Consider the following 20,586-nt stretch of genomic DNA (forward strand, 5'->3'; position numbering starts at 1 on the left):
AGACACTGGTTATGACCGAATACAAACTGAAAAAGATTTGGATTTTAGATAATAAATATAATCTCAGCATCTTGTCTTTTGACATAAAAATATACTTGCGGGAAGATTAATGCAAGTATTGATGTACGTCCAGATGTAGTCCAATGTTGCTGCCACGTCATCGAACTGTACGGTTGAGGCTGAAGTTACACGATTGGAGTAAAGTTCCCGCTGCTGCTCAACAAAGATCTGAGGACATTCAATTACGGGTCACGTCAGAACGACCTTTCGCGAACTTTGAAATGACTAACCACTGAAATGACTAGCATGAAGTCGACATCAGCCAATTAGAAAGCAGCTTTCTCGCGCTTTACGACACTCGATTCAAACTGGCGACATCCATTTCAGACTACGCTTGATAAATATGTTGACACAGTTCTCCATTAAAATTTTGAAAACCGAACAAACGAACATTCCAAAATGTCTAATATATGGTTGAGATTGTATGGCACTGCTATCCACGTACTGTGCAACGCCTCCTCCGTTCAAATGTTTATCCCACGGAGCGAGAGATAGACGATACTTTTGACAGAATCAGTCGTACGGGCCGTAACTGACGTTCGGCATACGCCATGTTAACGTTTTCGATGTTGCATGATTAGAAAACACATTCCGACTGTCATTTTCATAATCTGGTAGGCGACGCTTTGATTGGTCGGATGAAAGATACTTCTGACGTGACCCGTAATGGGATGTCCTCAGATCTTTGTTTAGAGACAACCAGAACAGATCTGATTTTAATGAGATTGAGGATTGGAGGTTAGTCCTCTTCACGGATGAGTCCAGATTTCATGTTGACATCAGTGATGGCCGTCAGCGTGTTTATTGACGTGGGATGGAATGTTAAGACGTTATGTGTGTTGTTCAACCTTCTGGATTTGGTGGTGGGTTTCCTAATGGCATTGGAAGACATCACTGCACGCCACATGACCCATCAAAATAATAGTGGTCATCGATGGCAAATTAACAGGTGTGCGGTAACGTGACAAAGTTATCCACCCTCCCATTCTTTCAGATCCATGGACGTCACATCACTTTCCAACAGGTCAAGCAGGCCCCCTCGTTGCACATGTGGTCACAGACTTCACCGGACAACAGAACATCCTCACACTCACATGCCCTGCTCTATCGCCAGATCTTCCACCTGTCGAACATTTGAAATGAAACATATGCAGACTTCCAAACCAAACGGTGATGTTGGTCCAGCTGTGAGAGGCCTTGGTTGATCTCAGAAGCCTTCTAAAGCATATTGTGTCATCAATGCACAGTTGTGAGAATTATGTCACTACTGATGGTGGTCATGGGTTGAATGCACCAACTGACCCCATGCCACTTCCAGTTGCAAAATCATTTTTTGTTTGAGTGTTAATGTGCAGAATGCTGCTTGTTATTGTTACTCGACTGAATGCTGTGGAACTGTATTGAATGCTGCGTCGCTGTGCTAAGCACCATGTTATGAACCCAATGCTGTGTTGTTGGTCCCAAAGCGCTTGTGCCATGGGGATTCAGGGACAAAACAGGTCTCCAGTATACCAAGTTTGATGATGACAACACACACACATTCCGGCCATTCCGGAAAGATATTATTTTGCAAATTCACAACAGGACACAAGCAAAGGATAAAACTAGTATAATCTTATGAAAAGTCATCACTTACAAAATGATTTTTCGTTAATGGTTAAAAAGGAGGGCAAGCCACCATTACTTCCTTCAAGGTCAAAGCTTATTAACACCAACACAATGTCACAGCAGACTTTCTATAGTAATGAGTGAATGAGTAGGGACTGGCACTGCTTGTTGCCAGCTGGAAGCTGTATTACAGCCCAGAACAGTACAGTAATCATGAGCTTTGGCTATTGTTCCCATGGCCATGTGTTAAATAAATACCAAGTCATCAGAAAGCTAGGCAAGCACACAGCCTGTTGGGCTACCCAGCCCTGCTATAACAGCTGAAAAACAACCTGCATGTTGGACATAACAGCTGATATACAACCTGCATGTTGGACATAACAGCTGGTGATCAACCTGTATGTTGGACATAACAGCTTGTATACAACCTGTATGTGGGTCATAACAGCTGATGATCAACCTGCATGTGGGTCATAAGCTGATGATCAACCTGCATGTGGGTCATAACAGCTGATGATCAACCTGCATGTGGGTCATAACATCTGATGATCAACCTGTATGTTTGACATAACAGCTGATGATCAACCTGTATGTTGGACATAATAGCTGGTATACAATCTGCATATTGGACATAACAGCTGGTATACAACTTGTATGTGGGCGTTAACAGCTGATGATCAACCTGTATGTGGGTCATAACACCTGATGATCAACCTGTATGTTTGACATAACAGCTGATGATCAACCTGTATGTTGGACATAATAGCTGGTATGCAATCTGCATATTGGACATAACAGCTGGTATACAACCTGTCTGTGGGTCATAACAGCTTATGATCAACCTGTATGTGGGTTATATCAGCTTATGATCAACCTGCATGTGGGTCATAACAGCTGGTATACAACCTGCATGTGGGTCATAACAGCTGGTATACAACCTGAATGTGGGTCATAACAGCTTATAATCAACCTGCATGTGGGTCATAACAGCTGATGATCAATATGTATGTAGGTCATAACAGCTGATGATCATCTTGTATGTGGGTCATAACAGCTGGTATACAATCTGCATATTGGACATAACAGCTGGTATACAACCTGTATGTGGGTCATATCAGCTTATGATCAACCTGTATGTGGGTTATATCAGCTTATGATCAACCTGTATGTGGGTTATATCAGCTTATGATCAACCTGCATGTGGGTCATAACAGCTGGTATACAACCTGCATGTGGGTCATAACAGCTGGTATACAATGTGTCTGTGGGTCATAACAGCTTATGATCAACCTGTATGTGGGTTATATCAGCTTATGATCAACCTGCATGTGGGTCATAACAGCTGGTATACAATCTGCATATTGGACATAACAGCTGGTATACAACCTGTATGTGGGTCATATCAGCTTATGATCAACCTGTATGTGTGACATAACAGCTGATGATCAGCTGTATGCTATTTCACAACTGGCAAGGACCAACAAGCAATCAATAATTCACAGGACTCGTATTTTCAGTTAAACCGTTCTATAACATATACGACATGTATGAATATGAAATGGTCTACAACACTTCAAAGATGGAGGAATTGTACAACAATGTTAACATGAAGAATGTGTATTTACAGACAGCCGAGGAATGGTTAATAAAATCATGATACACAGGAAACATCCCCACTAAACTTCCACGTTCCCCCGATGGTCTTACAGGGCCAGCTTACTTCCAGCCCAGGGAACGCTGTGTTGGTTAGCAGGCTCACTCTAAAATGTCAGCTCAACAAAAACATGCTACTATAGTTGTACAACAAGCATGTGTTTCAAGGAGTTCTCGAGTTGTATAACAACCACATTTTCCTTGGGGAGAAACTGTCAAGTTGCAAGAGGAAACTTGCTTCCTCAACTCAGGTTTCAACTTGGCCAGAACACGGAAGATGTTCTCAAAAAATAGACAACACAGATGAATAAAAACTGCTCAAAAAGCTAAAACTAAAGTGAAACAAAATACAAGGAACAAACTTTAATGAGTTGCTTAAGAAACACAAGCTGTGATACCCATAACCTCTGAGAGCAGCTTCAGCCACGATGTCCCTGTCCGGACAATACTGCTATTGTGTGAGACAGCTTGTGTTCATCATAAGGGTGAGTGGTTAATGGCCAACATGAAGCACTTCCTGTGTGAAGTACATCCTGTGTGTTTGAATAAATATCTTAAATAGAGGAAGGATGAAGGTTAAATGAATGTTCAGGCAATATGTGACAGATTCAGTAGACAGCCAAGAGAGGAAACAAATACTGCATTAGGTTTGTCATGCACACGAGACCCGCACATACCTCAAGCACTATCACCAGGAGGGTCCCACTCACATGCTCCAGCACATACCTCAGATGTCTACAGTTGACATAGCAACAGTAGACATACCAAAAGTTGACATACCAACAGTAGAGTGAGTGAGTGAGATGTGTTTAACGCCGCTTTTAACAATATTCCAGTTATATCGCGGCGTGTCAGCTTAATGTGGGAGGAAAGCCCAAAGTGATGCAGGTCTCAGACATTTACCACTTCGGTGAAACCCACGAGCAAGGGTATGGTGCTGACAAACCTAGAAACATAATCGGGACGAACTGGGATTCAAACCCACAATCATAGGTTTCTGGCGTGCCCAAGGGACGCAACTCTGAACAGCGAATTGCGACGTCTTAGCCGACAGGGACACCCGTGGTCCCACCAACAGTAGACATAGCAACAGTTGACATAGCAACAGTAGACATACCAAAAGTTGACATAGCAACAGTAGACATAGCAACAGTTGACATAGCAACAGTAGACATACCAAAAGTTGACATACCAACAGTTGACATACCAACAGTAGACATAGCAACAGTTGACATAGCAACAGTAGACATACCAAAAGTTGACATAGCAGCAGTTGACATAGCAACAGTAGACTAACCAACAGTTGACATACCAACAGTTGACATATCTACAGTAGACATACTAACAGCTGACATACCAACAGTAGACATACCAACAGTTGACATACCAACAGTAGACATAGCAACAGCAGACACACCAACAGTCGAAATACCAACAGTAGACATACCAACAGTTGACATACCAACAGTAGACATACCAACAGTTGACATACCTACAGTAGACATACCAACAATTGACACACCAACAGTAGACATACTAACAGCTGACACACCAACAGTAGACATACTAACAGCTGACATACCAACAGTAGACATACAAACAGTTGACATAGCAACAGTAGACATACCAACGGTTGACATAGCAACAGCAGACACACCAACAGTTGACATAACAACAGTTGACATACCAACAGTTTACATACCTACAGTTGACACACCCAGAGTAGACATACCAGCAGTTGACATACCTACAGTAGACATACCAACAGTTGACATACCAACAGTAGACATACCAACAGTTGACATACCTACAGTAGACATACCAACAATTGACACACCAACAGTAGACATACTAACAGCTGACACACCAACAGTAGACATACTAACAGCTGACATACCAACAGTAGACATACAAACAGTTGACATAGCAACAGTAGACATACCAACGGTTGACATAGCAACAGCAGACACACCAACAGTTGACATAACAACAGTTGACATACCAACAGTTTACATACCTACAGTTGACACACCCAGAGTAGACATACCAGCAGTTGACATACCTACAGTAGACATACCAACAGTTGACATACCAACAGTAGACATACCAACAGTTGACATACCTACAGTAGACATACCAACAATTGACACACCAACAGTAGACATACTAACAGCTGACATACCAACAGTAGACATACAAACAGTTGACATAGCAACAGTAGACATACCAACGGTTGACATAGCAACAGCAGACACACCAACAGTTGACATAACAACAGTTGACATACCAACAGTTTACATACCTACAGTTGACACACCCAGAGTAGACATACCAGCAGTTGACATACCTACAGTTGACATATCTACAGTTGACATAACAACAGTAGACATACCAACAGTTGACATACCAACAGTTGACATACCAAGATTAGACATACCAACAGTTGACATACCAACAGTTGACATACCCAGAGTAGACATACCAACAGTAGACATACCAACAGTTGACATATCTACAGTTGACATACCAACAGTAGACATACCAACAGTTGACATACCAAGATTAGACATACCAACAGTTGACATACCAACAGTTGACATACCAACAGTTGACATACCAACAGTTGACATACCAACAGTTGATCACTAGGAGTACACAAAGAATCAATGTGGGACATCAACTTGTGCTGTGCTGCCACAACTTGGTGTCCACCACAGTTCTGTTTGTGTATCTGTCAGTTGGTCACAGTATTGTGATATAACTTGATGGGATGTAAACAACAGACTAAGTACCTATCTTGGACATCATAACCATCTTGATGAAATACTTTGGTATCGCCTTGTTAATGTACCAGGTTGGGCTTCATTTGTTGATATACACTACATAAAAAGGTTGAGGACCACCTGATTCTATCATATGACTAAAGTTAATCTGTTATGGCATGACAGATTAACTATCATAATATGACAGAACCAAGTGGTCCTTAACTTTTTTATAGCAATATACAAAAAGCACTTAATGTAAATGATATGTTCCAAAAAACACTCTGGGCTTCTTACCAATACATTCTCCTGTAAAATATGTAGCGTCTTCACTTCTTTTCTGGGGTCTACCTCATAAAATAAGTCACTCGGCATAAAACATTTTAGTTGACTTGACATTAATCCCATTTGATATATTCGCAAAATAGTGTTTAATCACTTGAGGATGTACTTCGTGAGCGTCTTCGGCTACGTCGACGTGAACTACCACTGCTGCTCCTACTACTGCTGCTTCTCCGCCTACGTGACCTTGACCTACTTCGAGACCGACCTCTGCTGTCACTACGTCTGAAATGAAATAGAGAACATATTGTGAGGAGAGAAACTTTCAATCCTAGGGACGTGTTCTGGCGAAAACAGAAGCAGCAGTTCCTTCCCCAGCGTTTCAAGGCCATACCACAGACCACCAGTCTCCCCTACTACAACACAACCTCCTCCCAGACATAACGTATCAGGTCTGTAACCAGCCAAATAACACACTGAAATGGCCTAGGCAGATCCAGAGGGGGTGTCCAGGGGGCCCGAACTTTTGAAAACCAAATGTAGTATGTTCTAAGGAGCAAAATGATCTGAGAGAGGATTTTGTTATTTTGGAGTGAGTGAGTATGGTTTTACGCCGCTTTTAGCAATATTCCAGCAATATCACGGCGGGGGACACCAGAAATGGGTTTCACACATTGTACCCATGTCGGGAATCGAACCCGGGTTTTTGTCATGACGAGCGAACGCTTTAACCACTAGGCTACCCGACCGCCCCTTGCTATTTTGGAATCCTACTTTCTACAAATGCTCGATCTGCCCTTAAATCAGCATTAGAAACTAACAGTTTTAGACCACTAGTCCTTATAATGATAACATATAGCAAAACCTGTAAAAATAGCAAATTGCTACTAGTCCTTATGATACCTATTGGGCAGTTTGGCAAGGACAATAGGACTAGCACCAATTTGTAATGCTGTTGAATGGTTTGAAAAAATTACTTGCTGAATCACAGGAGCTCATATTTGAAAGTCCCTTGCCTCCAGCTATTTTATGTGTAATACTTATTGTGGTGAAATGACATTCTAGTTTAATAATGCACCACAACCTTTTGTCAGAAAGTCCCCTGCCTCCAGTTACCTGAATAAAAATGTCATAAGCATTTCTCCTCTAATGACCTTGACCCTCAATTACCTTCTAGAACATTTGCAGTTACACATGCATGCTAGCTCTTTACAATGCACTTTACAATGACCTTGAAATCCAATGAAGGTCACATAAAACCTTACCACCCTTAAGTTGACATGTACCAATTTTCATATGCTTAAAGTAAGACTTCTTGAATATCCTGAACAAAAACCAAACTTTTTTGAGAGAATGACGTTTGTATTCTAACCATATAAAACATCCATTGGTGGAATCTGACTGAACAAGTGAAAAGTCACCAGCTACTCATTGGGAATAGGGGACCTTAAATACCAGCAGGAAACAGCAAATACATCACATAAATATCACCTCCACCTTGACCAAACAACAGATCGGCTTTTCCTACCCCGATCTAGGGTGGTGATGCATAAAAATCTACAGAAACTGCTTCACAAATTATCTGGTAGGCAAACTATTCTTTAGGTGATGACTTTGACCCATGATACCAATCAGGAGTGTTTTGGGATATGGTGATACACTTGTGATACATGTGATGTATTCAAGATAACGCCTTGTGGCTACCGCTTAACAAAGATCTGAGGACATCCCATTAACGGTCACGTCAGACCGACCTTGCGCAAACTTTGACCGACGAATGGAATGACCAATCAGAAGGCAGCTTTCTCGTGCTTTACGGCACAAAATTCAAATTGGCGACTACGCTTCCAAACATATTTTGACAAATTCTCGATTACAAATTTGAAAGCTGAACAAAAAAAACATTCTGGAATGGCTAATCGATGGTCTAGATTGTAAGGATTCAGTCGTTAAACCTGTTACTATCGTTCGGGATACCCCATGTTAAAGTTTTCGAGATTGCATGATTAGAAATCACATTCCGACTGTCACTTTCATAATCTGGTAAGCGATGCACTGTTTGGTTGGATGAAAGGTCGTTCTGATGTGACCCTTAATGGGATGTCTTCAGATCTTTGTTTAGCGGTAGCGAGAACTAAGCACTGATTTTAATGAGATTGGCCTTGGCGATTCATAAGGCTGTTATCTTTCATTGAATGGCATCAGTGAGACCGACAAGCATGTTCTACTGTTCTCCCTGAAACTCTAGCGCTTGTTTTGCTCAATGGCATATTGATCATGTCTCCCGATTTTTTACCTTAAACACCTACATTAATTCTGTAACCAACATTCTTGGAGACCAATTCACTAAGACAGATGGCCTAATAACCATTAGAAACCCCAGGCCACAAGCAACAGGAGAATCAATGACAGTATACACATCCTGACCTTCTACGTCTTCCTGGGCTGGTCCGTCTTCTGTAACCATCTGATGAACGACTTCTGAAACAAACATTATACTCAACTACAGGATTAAGTTGACTGCATTTTATTAAACTGATATTCAATGCACCTTAAGGGTGTCATTGGCTGAGTTAACTTGTTAGCTTGTTACAAACACGCCAAAAATACAATCTTTTAATGAAACATGACAACAGAACTTTTGGTGGCAACCAAATGTGACTCCATTAGAAATTAACGAAATTATTAAATATATGCAAATATCTATCCTTGATTACAACCTACTGACCATGCTAACAACCTGACAAGGACAATGTGATCATGCTTTAACATGAACTACTTGGTCCCAAGTCGAAAGCATTAAAATAGGAGGCAGGTAATGTCTGGGAGTACCTTGACTTTGACCTTGATCTCCTCACAGGTCTTGGTGATCTTGATCTTCTGTTGGGCCTTGGTGACCTTGACCTTCTAGGTGATCTAGATCTTCTTGGAGGTGTTCTTCTTCGCCTTGGTGATCGCGATCTTCTTGATGACCACCTAGGTGATCTTGACCTTGATCTACGAGGAGGTGATCGTCTCCTTGGAGATCTGGATCGTCTCGGTGACCTTGACCTTCTTAATCTTGGTGAGCGTGATCTTCTTGGTGGCGACCATCTCCTAAGTGATCTTGACCTCCTTCTAGGTGATCGTGACTTTCTCCTTTGTGTTGATTTTGATCTAGATCTGGAACGAGATCTACGTGGAGATCTACGAGGTGATCTTCGAGGTGATCTACGAGGAGATCTACGTGGAGATCTACGTGGAGATCTACGTGGAGATCTACGTGGTCTAGGAGGAGACTGACGTCTTGGTGATGGACGAGATGGTGATCTTCTCCGAGGAGAAAGATCTCTTCTAACAGGTCGAGCTGGTTTGTCTCCATTCCGGCTGAGTGACCGACCAGCGGACCCCTTGCGGGGAGGAGTAGACTTTCCGGAACTGGAAGATGATGATCTACGCCGCCTAGCAGGAGAGGTGGAAGAACTAGAACTCTTCCGAGGATCACGACCTTTCTCTGCTTGTGAAGTACTCCTTTCCAGAATTTTGGGTGCCAGTTTCACTATTCTTTGGTCTAAGGAAGATCTTTTCTGATCTTCATTAGGTTGTTTTTGTGGACTGCGTGACCTTGAGCTGCTACTATTGGTCTTCCGTCTTTTCTTTTCCTGGTCGCTGTCCAGGGGAATTGACCTCTCTCTGCTTCTAACACTGACACTTCTTCCCCTGTCAGCTTCTTTCTCCTTCCCTCGAAGAGCCGTTCTGTCATCACCTGTGACTTGCCGACCCTCTTGTCTGCAAGATTTCATAAGAACGTGTGGGTTAAAGGTAAAATGACTGCTTTGAACGGCATATAATACTTTGGATTTGATACCTAAAACTTTAAAACAAAGATGTCCCACCTTAAAATCAAAAATTTGTCTCCAATCTACCACGACAATTTACAATACAGTCTGTTTGGTGATCTTCTATGTATGACGTGGCATTGGCTGAATCTGTTGTCTTTAGTAGGTTGCCAATTAGGTTCCATTTTCATAAGTAAATGACCGTCAAAGTGACCTTCTCATTTGACACAACCATGACGTATGACAGACATTTATTATTATTATTAATATTAATATTATTATAATTAATTGTTTATTGTCATTTGAGTGAAAATGCTTTGATTTCCTATGAAGTAAAATGAATTTCCTGAATTCTTAAGTTTTTAATGTCACCTCCAGAGACCTTGTACAAATGAAACCCAAAGTTGCTACAATCAAGGCTCACCTAAGAGATCATGTGTATTACTTTTTGTCAAAATTCAATCATAAATGTACAAATCCTTTTCAGACCTAGCTCACACTGAGTGACCTTCACCTTCAATCTCTTCCACTCATGAGTCACAAAAATTCCCTGGGGTTCCTAGGAGGTGAGGTGAAGTGTAATGGGAACGTCACGTCCAAGATTATTGCACTTATATAGCGATGTGCATGCACATGTGTGTGTATGTGTGGCTGCTTGTACTAGGTTGGACTGATGCCGATTTATAGTGCTAGCCCACTGAGATACCATGCCGCTTTTTAACATGAATACCCCACTGAGACACAGTATACTGACTCCGAGCCGCCAAACTCCTGGCAGGGTAACAAGAAGTACCATCTTTTAACGTCTTTTGGTATGATGCAGCAAGGGATCGAACCCCGGAACTTCTGCTCTCAGGGTGGACGCTCTACCACTAGACCACGGAGGCGGTTGCTCGTACGAGGAATACCAGTAGAAAGTCTCTGCTACAAGCATGCAGTTAGAAAGACCAATTCAAATTTGAGTGAAGACATTTACAAGGGTATGCTTATTGACAAACCCAAGAAGATCCGGAGTAGAACAGGTCTTCAGCATCCCATGCCTGCCTTAAAAGGCGACTATACTTAAGAGGTGACTAATGTGATTGGGTGGTGAGGCTCGTCGACTTGGTTGAAGCATGTCATCGTATCCCAATTGTGTAGACCGATGCTCCTTATATCAATCACTGGATTGTCTGGTCAAGACTTGATTATTTACAGATCACTGTCATATAGTTGGAAATATTGCTGAGTTTGGTTTTAAACAACAAAAAACAAATTTATTGACAAAAGAGGGTCAGTGTTGACTGGTGACAAGGCTCTGGATGCCAAAGGAATATATATACCCCCCCTCTCTTCACTTTTAAGTTGAATAAAAGTCAAAACAAATCATGCACACAGTTTAAATTCTGGGGAAAATTCTTTGTCCATTGGCACTTTAGAGAAAGCAAATTTACTCAAAACAAAAATGACCTATGCCAGTTAGTTACATTTGAAAAATATTGCTGTCTAGTCACAGCACTATTTTAGGTATTTATTATGATCTAAATATCAGATATTTACTTGGAGAATTGAAAAACACCAATGTTCTCTCTGAAGTGTCACCAATTACTCTAAAATCATTAGCATAGTTTAGAAAATAGGCGAACATTAAAGTGAATTTTCTGCCCTATTGTCTGCCAGATATGAGATGTCTGTTGTGTTACATATATTTCACACTCAGCTGAAATACAATTATCCCTTAATCAATAAACAGTGATGTGGAATACATAGAAGTTTGTTTTCAGCGTATGTCTAAGTTGGTATTTCTCTATCCAAAATGTCTTATTGTTGATATATATATGTGATGTTTAATAATGCGAGCAAATAACACTTGCATTTTTCCCATTTAATTCAGGCTTGCATTAATTTCAAGATTTACAGTAATTCAGGTTTGAGAACAGAAAACAATTGCTGTTATGAAAACTGTTCTTGTTTGAAAATGTAAATGAAGCAAACTCAGACTTTACACTGTTTAGCATTTTCTGCTATTTTGAGAGAATCATTTGTCTATTTGTTATTGAGAATATACATGGGACGATTACCACAGCAAGAATAAGGGAATTATATATATCAAACAGAAATTGTCACTGTTTCCATTCCACGCGATGCTATGAATCAATTAATTCACTTTGGATATTTATTAATGTTCATAATTATTATATCAAAGTGCATGATTTTATTATAAATTTACGAAAACTTTGATAATATCCTGTTTGTTTGAACATCATTTTGATAAGAAATTGCCAAATTTAGTGTTGTATACCCAATATGTAAATGTCAGTGCAAATTCATTGTTGTCATTTAGTATATACAGGTTAAAGAATATGGCAGACATTTCATTTTATCATGTTACTAAATCTAAATGATACTCGTCAACAAAACAAATGAAAACGTATTGTCGTCATTGATATCAATTCTCCCCAGGACAGGTGAGTTACAATGACCTACTGGTAGTCATAGCAGGGTTATGCCCCCTTTTATTTATGCAAAGGCATGCCTCTCGTCATGGTGACAACTAGATTTTCATCATTTATAACAAAGTCTTTTTCACATCGAATATGTAACATTATACATAACTTTACAAATCCATGTGATATTATGTCATTAAAAAAATAAGGCAGTAATTTCTTCGCTTCCTGTTTACATGAAGCTGTTGAATAAAACTAATTGCCTCAAGGTACATTTATCAGTGAACAGCTAAAAGAGGCAAAATTTTATGTTTCTTCCTGCATGCCAAAATTTGACAACACTTATCACTGTCTGTTTTTCAAAGCAATCTTACATCTCCAAATAGTTTTACATCCCCAGACTGGACTCTTAATATTCCACATCTCTCTGTAACTTCATAGTTAGAGGTAGGCCCAGTGCCTCACAGAGGCAATTATCATACAATTCTCACTTTTCAGAATTAATAAAAAGTGTCAAAAGTGTGTCAGAAAAATAACCTGCCAGGAATAAGCAAATCTAGTATCAATTCTTCCATTCTCACATTGTGAACATTTTCAACAAGATATTGATAAATGTTCGTGGTCATAAAGACATCCTCAGTACCACTGCAGTTGGTGGCATCAGATGTACTCATCAGTTCCGAGCAGATGAAAACTGGTGCCGATACAGGCAGACATTCTGGCAGCTCTCCATCCACCACCGGTCAGGTCAGGTGAGTCGAAAGTAACATCTTGGGCATACGTACCTGGCTAGCTCTGATGTTGCCACGGCAACTTGTCCTATGGGGGGCAGCGGCGGTGTGCGTATGCGAGGCCCTGTTCCCCCAGATTCCGGGCCACTGTTTGCTCTGAACACCTGCAAACAGGAGACAAATTCACACCTGCAAACAGGAGACAAATTCACACCTGCAAACAGGAGACAAATTCACACACTGGAATCTCACTGGATTCAAACTATGTGTCTTTTACTGTCAGAAATACAGACAGTGATGTCAAGTCCAGATGTTTCTCTCATCATATCAAACTGCCACTACAAGTGATGATTTTCACATCCTCTACATCTCCAGGGCTAGCATTTCGGTCAACTTAGACTAACGCCTAGTTCCATTCTGGCAGTAAATCTCAAGGCGAATCCTGGATTTATCCTTGATCATAGGTTTCTGGCATGCTTAAGGGATGCAGATCTTAGACAACAAATAGTGGCTCCTTAGATGGGTTTTACAATGTTGGGAGACACAATGGAGACACAGATGGTGACACAGATGGTGACAATACAATCTTCCCTTAGAACCCAGCATGGGATCTCCATGGGAGTTCTGATCTAAACTACGTTAGAACATCTCTCATTTCACACTCACAATGGGGGCATGAGCACCAAGTCGTCTATTTGCTGTGCAGAGTTGTGTCCCTTGGGTCTGCCAGAAACCTATGATTGCGGGTTCAAATCCCGATTCGCCCCGATTATGTTTCTAAGTTTGTCAGCACCATATCTGTGCTCATGGGTTTCACCAAAGTGGTAAATGTCCGAGACCAGCATCAGTTCTGGCTTTCCTCCCACCTTAAGCTGACACACCGCAATATAACTGGAATAATGTTAAAAGCGGTGTTAAACCCAACTCACTCACTAACACTCACCATCCGTGTGGAGCGGAACTCTTCCTCTCTCTCTCCATCATCTGGATCAGGCGGGGGCTGCCACGTGATCCGCTCCTACACAGCAGATATCACAGAACGTTAAGAAGGCTTCAACCACCCACAGAAGAATGGGTGCCAGCATGCACACATTGTAAAATGACGTTACGTAAAAGTACACGCGTGCATGGTATTGGACTTGACAATGTATTACATCATGACGGGACTCATGTCTTATGGTATAAGACGCAGACACCAAACAGGCTCTGAAAAAATCATGAACTGAATATGTAACTTTTTTGTGAAAAGTGACTTCATGAGTGACGTCATGAGTGATTTCTTGAATGAGTGAGAGTAATTTCTTGAGTGAGTGAGTGAGAGTGATTTCTTGAGTGAGTGAGAGTGATTTTTTGAGTGAGTGAGAGTGATTTCTTGAGTGAGTGAGTGAGAGTGATTTCTTGAATGAGTGAGAGTAATTTCTTGAGTGAGTGAGTGAGAGTGATTTCTTGAGTGAGTGAGAGTGATTTTTTGAGTGAGTGAGAGTGATTTCTTGAGTGATTTCTTGAGTAGGTTAGTGAGTGAGTGAGTGAGTGAGTGAGTGAGTGAGTGAGTGAGTGAGTTATCATAGTCTTACATCACTGAGGCCTGTATATAATTGAGGGTGGATAAATCTGTTGTACAAGCATCAGCAATGATCCCTGCTGTCTGCCAAGACAGTAATTAACATTTTCGTCTGTTTTTAACCAGTGGGGAAATATTCGGCTGAGGAATCCAAACTGGGTCTGACAAGAAGTAATATGTGAATGTTGGAAGCCATACCTCTGCCTTCTTTTTCTCTTTCTTTTGGGCTTCATCTGATTGTGAATCTGACTCAGAATCGGAGTTACTTGCTGACCTTGAGGACTTGCTGGAGGAAGAACTAGATGACCTTGACCTTTTTAGTGGAGGTTGTGTTTCGGGAGGCTTGACAGGATTTGCCGCCACTGGGTGCTCCGACCCTCCCTCAAGGTCATACTGGATCCTGCTGACCAGTCTCCGATCTGGTGCATTGTGGGGGATGCTGATTGGGATATCAGCTGGTGGATGTGGTTCTCCAGGAAGTGGGATTTCAGGATACAGTGAGGTTGGTTCAGGTCTAAGAAACAGATCATAACAGAAAAATTACCATCTGCACACATCCAGGCGATGTCTTTTCTTTTATACGACCTCCACTCGTCTGCAGACCAAAGTTTTGTATGTTAGTGACAATTTACAGCTTGCAGTTGATGAATAACACATTCTGACACCAACCCAACAGTCCATGCTGGTCTAAGACTGTAATGTTGGTTTGTTTTAGGACCATGATTTACTGCAGCCCTCAGCATGAAAAAATAGATGCAACAACAGAACTGTGATATGTATTGTTTGATAAACAAGGTGAGGAGAGGTAAAATAGGGTTTAACATCGTATTCAAGATTGTTGCACTTATATAGCGACGTAAATGCACGTGTATATGTCTTCATCTACTAGTCCAGACTAATGCCGATTTTTAATGCTAGCCAACTGAGATACTATGCCGCAGTTTAACATGAATACTCCACTCAGACACAGTTTACTGACTCGACCTGACCAGTCATTGTTTTAGCCCCTCAATGCCGAGCACCAGGCAGGGTAACAACAAGTAACATCTTTTGGTATGACAAAGCCAATTCATCCGGTCTCCGGGCAGACGCTCTATCGACTAGACCACGGAAGCGGTCTTGACAAATAAGGTTTTCTACAAACAGAGACTGACTGATACTGATTTGCAACAAATTGCTGAAATCACTCATTAATCTGTCTTGTTAATCCGACACAGTGATCAGCACACTCCGTGGTCATCTGCCTGCGAGTGTTTTGATGTGAGACGAATCGTCGAGTATCTGCTTATTCTCACTTGATAAACTTGCTTAACAATAAACAATTACTGCTAGAAATAAACAAAACGCATGCCTAGATTAACTCAATCTCATTAAAATCAGATACAAATTCTCGCTACCGCTGAGGACATCCCATTACAGGTCACGTCAGAACGTCAGTTTTGTGTTAAACTTTAGAGGTTGCATGATTAGAAAACATATTCCGCTAACAATGTAACACAACAATATGAATATTTCCTTTTTCCGTTTTTCACTGCAACATTTTTAAATCATTATCTATCATGTAGTTTCCAATTTTCGATGAAAAACGTTGATACTACCTAATTTCGTTTATCCAACATACTTGTTATACCGACAATCATATGCACCCAACAATGTGGGATTAACGGGACTTGACTGTATATGACAGTGTTCTAAACATGATTGAGTCTTGACCAGACAATCCAGTGATTATATTGTGAACACAATTCATTAGTTGGGGTATGATGGCATGCTCGAAGTCACCTGATCATCTGATCCATTTGGTCACCTCTTACGACCAGAATAAATAGCTGTGGACCAATTCTAACCTGGAATCCCCAAGGGTACCGATCATATGATTCCACAATCACTAAATAACATCCACCATCAAACAGTGAAAATATATGTTGTTTTCATGGATACACTATAGTAAATCAAGCCTTGTGTCCATGAACAAAGCACGCCGACACATGATGTGCTGTGGCCTCGGGTATCTTGTTAGTCTGTTCACAGGATACAACAGATCTGGACTGTGGCTACAGCAGCCATCAACATTCACGCAGGGGCTCACATACCTTCTGGTTTCAACAACAGAGTTAGCTTCCTTTGGTAGGAGTGACTTCTGGCCAGGCTTCCAGTGCGTTGGTGGTGGACTGACAGACGTCGGGTGAAGAGACCTAAGGGAGGTAACCACCATCTACTATTGACACAGGCATGATATGGCAAGCGTAAAGCAGGCCTCTAAAAACAGACCTCATTTGTTGCTTTTTTCTACTTCAGTAACACTGGAGACCCAAATGTCACATGTAGTCACTGTCTGGCTCGATTACAAAATAAATAGAATGATAAACAAGAAAAGTTGAATGAATATTATTTCAAAATGCATAAATATAATTTGTAAATGGATTTAACAAGTACTTGTGATTACTACAAAGATTTTCAGATGTCGATGACACGACCAAATTTTCCATCCATGAGATATGTCAGGGATTTATCTCAGATTCTAAGATAAGTGTTCCTGGGAAAAAATATAAACATTTGTTCAAAATATTGATTTTTTCACTTTGTTTATTAAAGCCTCTTTCCTTTTATAGGTTCTTTTATCAATGAAACATATATCCCCTCTAAAAAGCAATAACATTAGTTTCACTGTATTAGCACATACTTAGAAATGGTTACAGACACTTGCAGCTGGCTTTGAGTCGAATATGGCCTCTAAGTAGTTCAGATATGATCCTGCTTGTGCCACGGTTTAACCATATCTCAAAACGTTTACTGGACCCAAGGAAATTCACATTTCATCTTTCAGTAGCCTATGATAAATATTCATTGGCCCCATGACAACAAACTCCTATCACTCCAACCAACCATGTGTTTGTTCAGCAGGCAGTACCTGAACAACTGGGTTCTGTCTAGACTTATTGCCACTTCAATGGAAGGCTCTGCTTATATCAAGATCCTTAACATTTACTACAGATTATTGCCCTTAATTACACATTAAAATACCGGGTAGATGTTCTTTAAAGAATCAATCACTTCCTTCAATCTATACCAATGATTGGATTCTTTTTTATCTGTCTGTATTATTGTATTAGTATGATACATTACTGGTAAATGCACAAATCTGAACACCATCAGGCATAGAGAATAAACATAGACAGCTGGACTACATCAGACTTAACAATTACCTGTGAAACTGCTTCAGTTCCAATTGGCGCTTCTCTCGAGCCTTCCTTTCTGCTGAACTTGACCTTCGTCGCTCTCGTGACCTTTCTCGTGATCTGCGTGGTCGGTCAGAATCCGAGTCAGAAGAATCTGATGTGCGTCTGCTCTGTTGTTGAGATCTCAACTCTGCTGCTTTCCTCTGCCGTTCTTGTCGTGATCTCTCGGTGCCAGAGTCTGAGGACGACCTATCTCGTTTTGATGGTCTTCGTGCCCGCTCTTGATCTGCTGGAGATTTTCTGTGAGTCCCGTTTCTTTTGTTGTCATCGTCTGACTCTGAGGAAGATGATCTCCTTGCACGAGCTTGATTGTCTCTTGATCGTATGTTTGGATTTGATCGAGATGTTTGCGTATTTTGCCCTCTTCTGTCAGGAACACCATGCCGGCTGTTTTCCCGCCTTGACCGTGTCCCTGGTCTTTCTTCAGAACTACTGGGGTCTCTCCTCTTTCGGGGATCCCTTGTGTCAGATCGCCCCGAGTCATTCCTTGACCGTCTGCTGGTGCTCTCTCTCTGTTCCCGGGATGACTCTCTTGCAGCAGGGGGATTGGCACGTCTGGCTCTTCCTCCATCATTGTCATCAGAATCCTTGGAAGACGACCTTGCCCTACGTCGACCTCGTTGTTCTACAAAAACACGTCGTTCATTCACCTGGCGATTTGGTTCCTCCCTATCATTCTGTCTGCTTCCATGTTTTAAGAATCGTTCATCTCTAGGTGGAGGTCGATCAGCCTGTCTATTGGCTGTTCTCTCATCTCTCCGCTCCAGTGACTCATTTCTTCTTTCCGTCTGCCTATGTCCAACCTGAGTTCCTCTCACGAATTCCTCTCTTCGATCCCTCGACCTATCTCCAGTGGTCTGCCTTCTTTCAGATCTCTCTGACTTGTCCTGGCGTGACCTCTCGGTGCCGTTGTGCCCTCCGTCTGAACCCGTCGCCGCTGCCGCCGCTGCACTCTCGTCTTCACTGTCAGCAGAAGACTCCACCTCGGGGGAAGCCCCTGGCGACTTCCCACGTTCTTTCTTTTTCTTGTGTTTCCCATGTTTCTTATGCTTCTTGTGGTGTCTGGAAATAACCCCTTTGTCATTACAAAGATTTTGTATTGGCTGTACGTTGATGGAAATCAAGCTGGTAAGTTCTAAAAGACGTTATATCAGCGGTTAGACAGATAAAATAACTTTTTACAATCTGGCAGGTTTGGCTGCCCATTTATATTTTTAATCCCTTCTTGTCATAAGTAAGAAATGTGAGGTATTGCAAGAGTACTGCACTAAAACTTTTAACGTCTTAGGGTATGATGCATCTTGGGATCGAACTCCCAACCTTCCGCTCTCTGGGCAAACGCTCTACCACTAGACCACGGAGGCTGTCTCTTAAGTAACAAAAATCTACTTGATGTTTAAATGAAATACATTTGTTACATATTTAAAAGACTTCTCACTTCTTCTCCTTCTTGTGCTTCTTCTTGTCATGTTTCCCAGACTGTTCCCTGAAACACCACATATTGTCTTTTTATCCCTCCATGTCAGAATGAAGAGATCTGATTGGATCCCATGATCTTGATAAAGTACTTTATCTCACCTTACATTAAAATACTAGCTTCTGATTAGTTAAAGAGTAGGGCTATCATTTTCCTGCAGCCCGCTCATGTAGTCGGCTGACAAATCCATTGTAACCCACCTTAGGTACCATACATGCTTATCTTTCATAAGTATTGTTTAGCTGTAATGAACCAATGTTTATCCCATTATAAAGGGAAGTAACTTGGTTCGATTGCGTCATTCGATAGCTGTCAAAATGGCTGTATCAAAGCATTTTACTCAGGGAAACTTCAGCCTGTACTGTATGAACGAATGTTGGTAAGATAAATTTGTTGTCAACCAATCCTTCGGGGCATATGGTGTGATATTCCCGCATGACGGCTCAGGGTACATCGGCTCACACACAAGATACATCACACCATGTACCCCTCGAGTTTGGTTGACAACTTATAATGTATCCCTGGGAGGGAAATAAATTTCTGAGCTACAGAACAAATCCCTTATACCCTGCTCGGAAACAAAAAACAGCCCGCTCTTTCCGCGTCACTGAAAGTCATGTGACATAGCACGACTTAACCTCAGCTCAATCGAACAGCTGTTTTCTATCAACTGAGAATTCCCAATTGCGTGGATCGATGCTCATGATATTAATCACTGGATTGTCTGGTCCAGACTTGATTATTTACAGACCGCCTTCATATAGCTGGAATATTGCTGAGCGTGGCGTTAAACAACCAAACAACCAACCAACCAGCCAACCAACCAACCAACCGTGAATTTGTTTTAATTCCCTACTAAAACATGTCGATAACATGTTGGTAAGATAAATTTGTTGTAGCAGTATCAAGAGGGGTGCATATATTTTATGAATCCCTCGCTAAGTTCTACCAGTATAAAACCTAACGCCA

At 41.3% G+C, this 20,586-nt stretch overlaps 1 protein-coding gene across 5 annotated transcripts in view; it reads right to left on the reverse strand.

The window, feature by feature from the left end:
* Positions 1 to 4,217: 4,217 nt before the first annotated feature.
* The window catches only part of LOC124152888 (peptidyl-prolyl cis-trans isomerase G-like), a 36,769-nt gene continuing 20,400 nt past the window's right edge, over positions 4,218 to 20,586 (reverse strand). For 4 of the 5 annotated variants that reach the window (XM_046525948.2, XM_046525950.2, XM_046525951.2 and 1 more), the window contains exons 13-21: positions 19,579 to 19,626; positions 18,108 to 19,202; positions 16,995 to 17,096; positions 15,100 to 15,415; positions 14,284 to 14,358; positions 13,395 to 13,504; positions 9,198 to 10,133; positions 8,793 to 8,846; positions 4,237 to 6,650 (exon numbers count right to left, since the gene is read on the reverse strand). In XM_046525948.2, coding sequence (XP_046381904.2) covers positions 6,515 to 6,650; positions 8,793 to 8,846; positions 9,198 to 10,133; positions 13,395 to 13,504; positions 14,284 to 14,358; positions 15,100 to 15,415; positions 16,995 to 17,096; positions 18,108 to 19,202; positions 19,579 to 19,626 — 2,872 coding nt within the window. In that variant the 3' untranslated portion in view covers positions 4,237 to 6,514. Of the gene's footprint in view, positions 6,651 to 8,792; positions 8,847 to 9,197; positions 10,134 to 13,394; positions 13,505 to 14,283; positions 14,359 to 15,099; positions 15,416 to 16,994; positions 17,097 to 18,107; positions 19,203 to 19,578; positions 19,627 to 20,586 lie in introns of all 5 variants that reach the window. The other variant, XM_046525947.2, reaches the window with a different exon arrangement.

This window comes from Haliotis rufescens, unplaced genomic scaffold (assembly GCF_023055435.1).
Source record: "Haliotis rufescens isolate VD_foot unplaced genomic scaffold, xgHalRufe1.0.p SCAF_4, whole genome shotgun sequence".
NCBI lineage: Eukaryota > Metazoa > Mollusca > Gastropoda > Lepetellida > Haliotidae > Haliotis > Haliotis rufescens.